The sequence below is a fragment of the Buceros rhinoceros genome, unplaced genomic scaffold, assembly GCF_000710305.1.
Source record: "Buceros rhinoceros silvestris isolate BGI_N320 unplaced genomic scaffold, ASM71030v1 scaffold12136, whole genome shotgun sequence".
Lineage (NCBI taxonomy): Eukaryota > Metazoa > Chordata > Aves > Bucerotiformes > Bucerotidae > Buceros > Buceros rhinoceros.
The window spans coordinates 5,350-5,764 of NW_010416966.1; the positions used below are offsets into that span (position 1 = coordinate 5,350).

Genomic DNA, 415 nt, shown 5'->3' on the forward strand with positions numbered 1-415 from the left:
GGGTCGTTGGGCACCCACATTCTCATCCTCGCTGCCCCTCGACAGGGAGGTGCAGTGTCCTGCCTGCGGGAGAGCTCGTCAGGGACCCTCCAGGAAACAGACTGAGAAATACCTGTAGCCAGGGAAGAGCTCAAGCTCTTTGGGTGTCAGGTTCCTGAATCCCAGCACAATGTTCTTCCAGGACGGGTCCTGCAGCGGGGGAAAAGGTCTGAGCTCATTAACAAACCTGAATTGCTGTCGTGGGACAGAAGCCGTGGGGGGACGCAGCCCGCCCCAGAGGTGGGAGTTAACAGTTGGAGCCATGGTCTTATAGGTCTTTTCCAAGCTAAATGGTTCTGGGGTTCTACAGGAGCACAGGGGCACGGCACACGCTGGCTCCCCGGCTCCGAGGGCTCAGCCCTGACTGCAGACCGAC

The 415-nt window shown here is 59.3% G+C and overlaps 1 protein-coding gene across 1 annotated transcript in view; it reads right to left on the minus strand.

The window, feature by feature from the left end:
• Positions 1-415, minus strand: part of DAO (D-amino-acid oxidase) — a gene marked incomplete at its 3' end in the record, with an annotated part of 6,414 nt that overhangs the window by 5,106 nt on the left and 893 nt on the right. Inside the window, exon 2 of the mRNA XM_010138000.1 lies at positions 113-189. Coding sequence (XP_010136302.1) covers positions 113-189 — 77 coding nt within the window. The remainder of the gene's footprint in view (positions 1-112; positions 190-415) is intronic.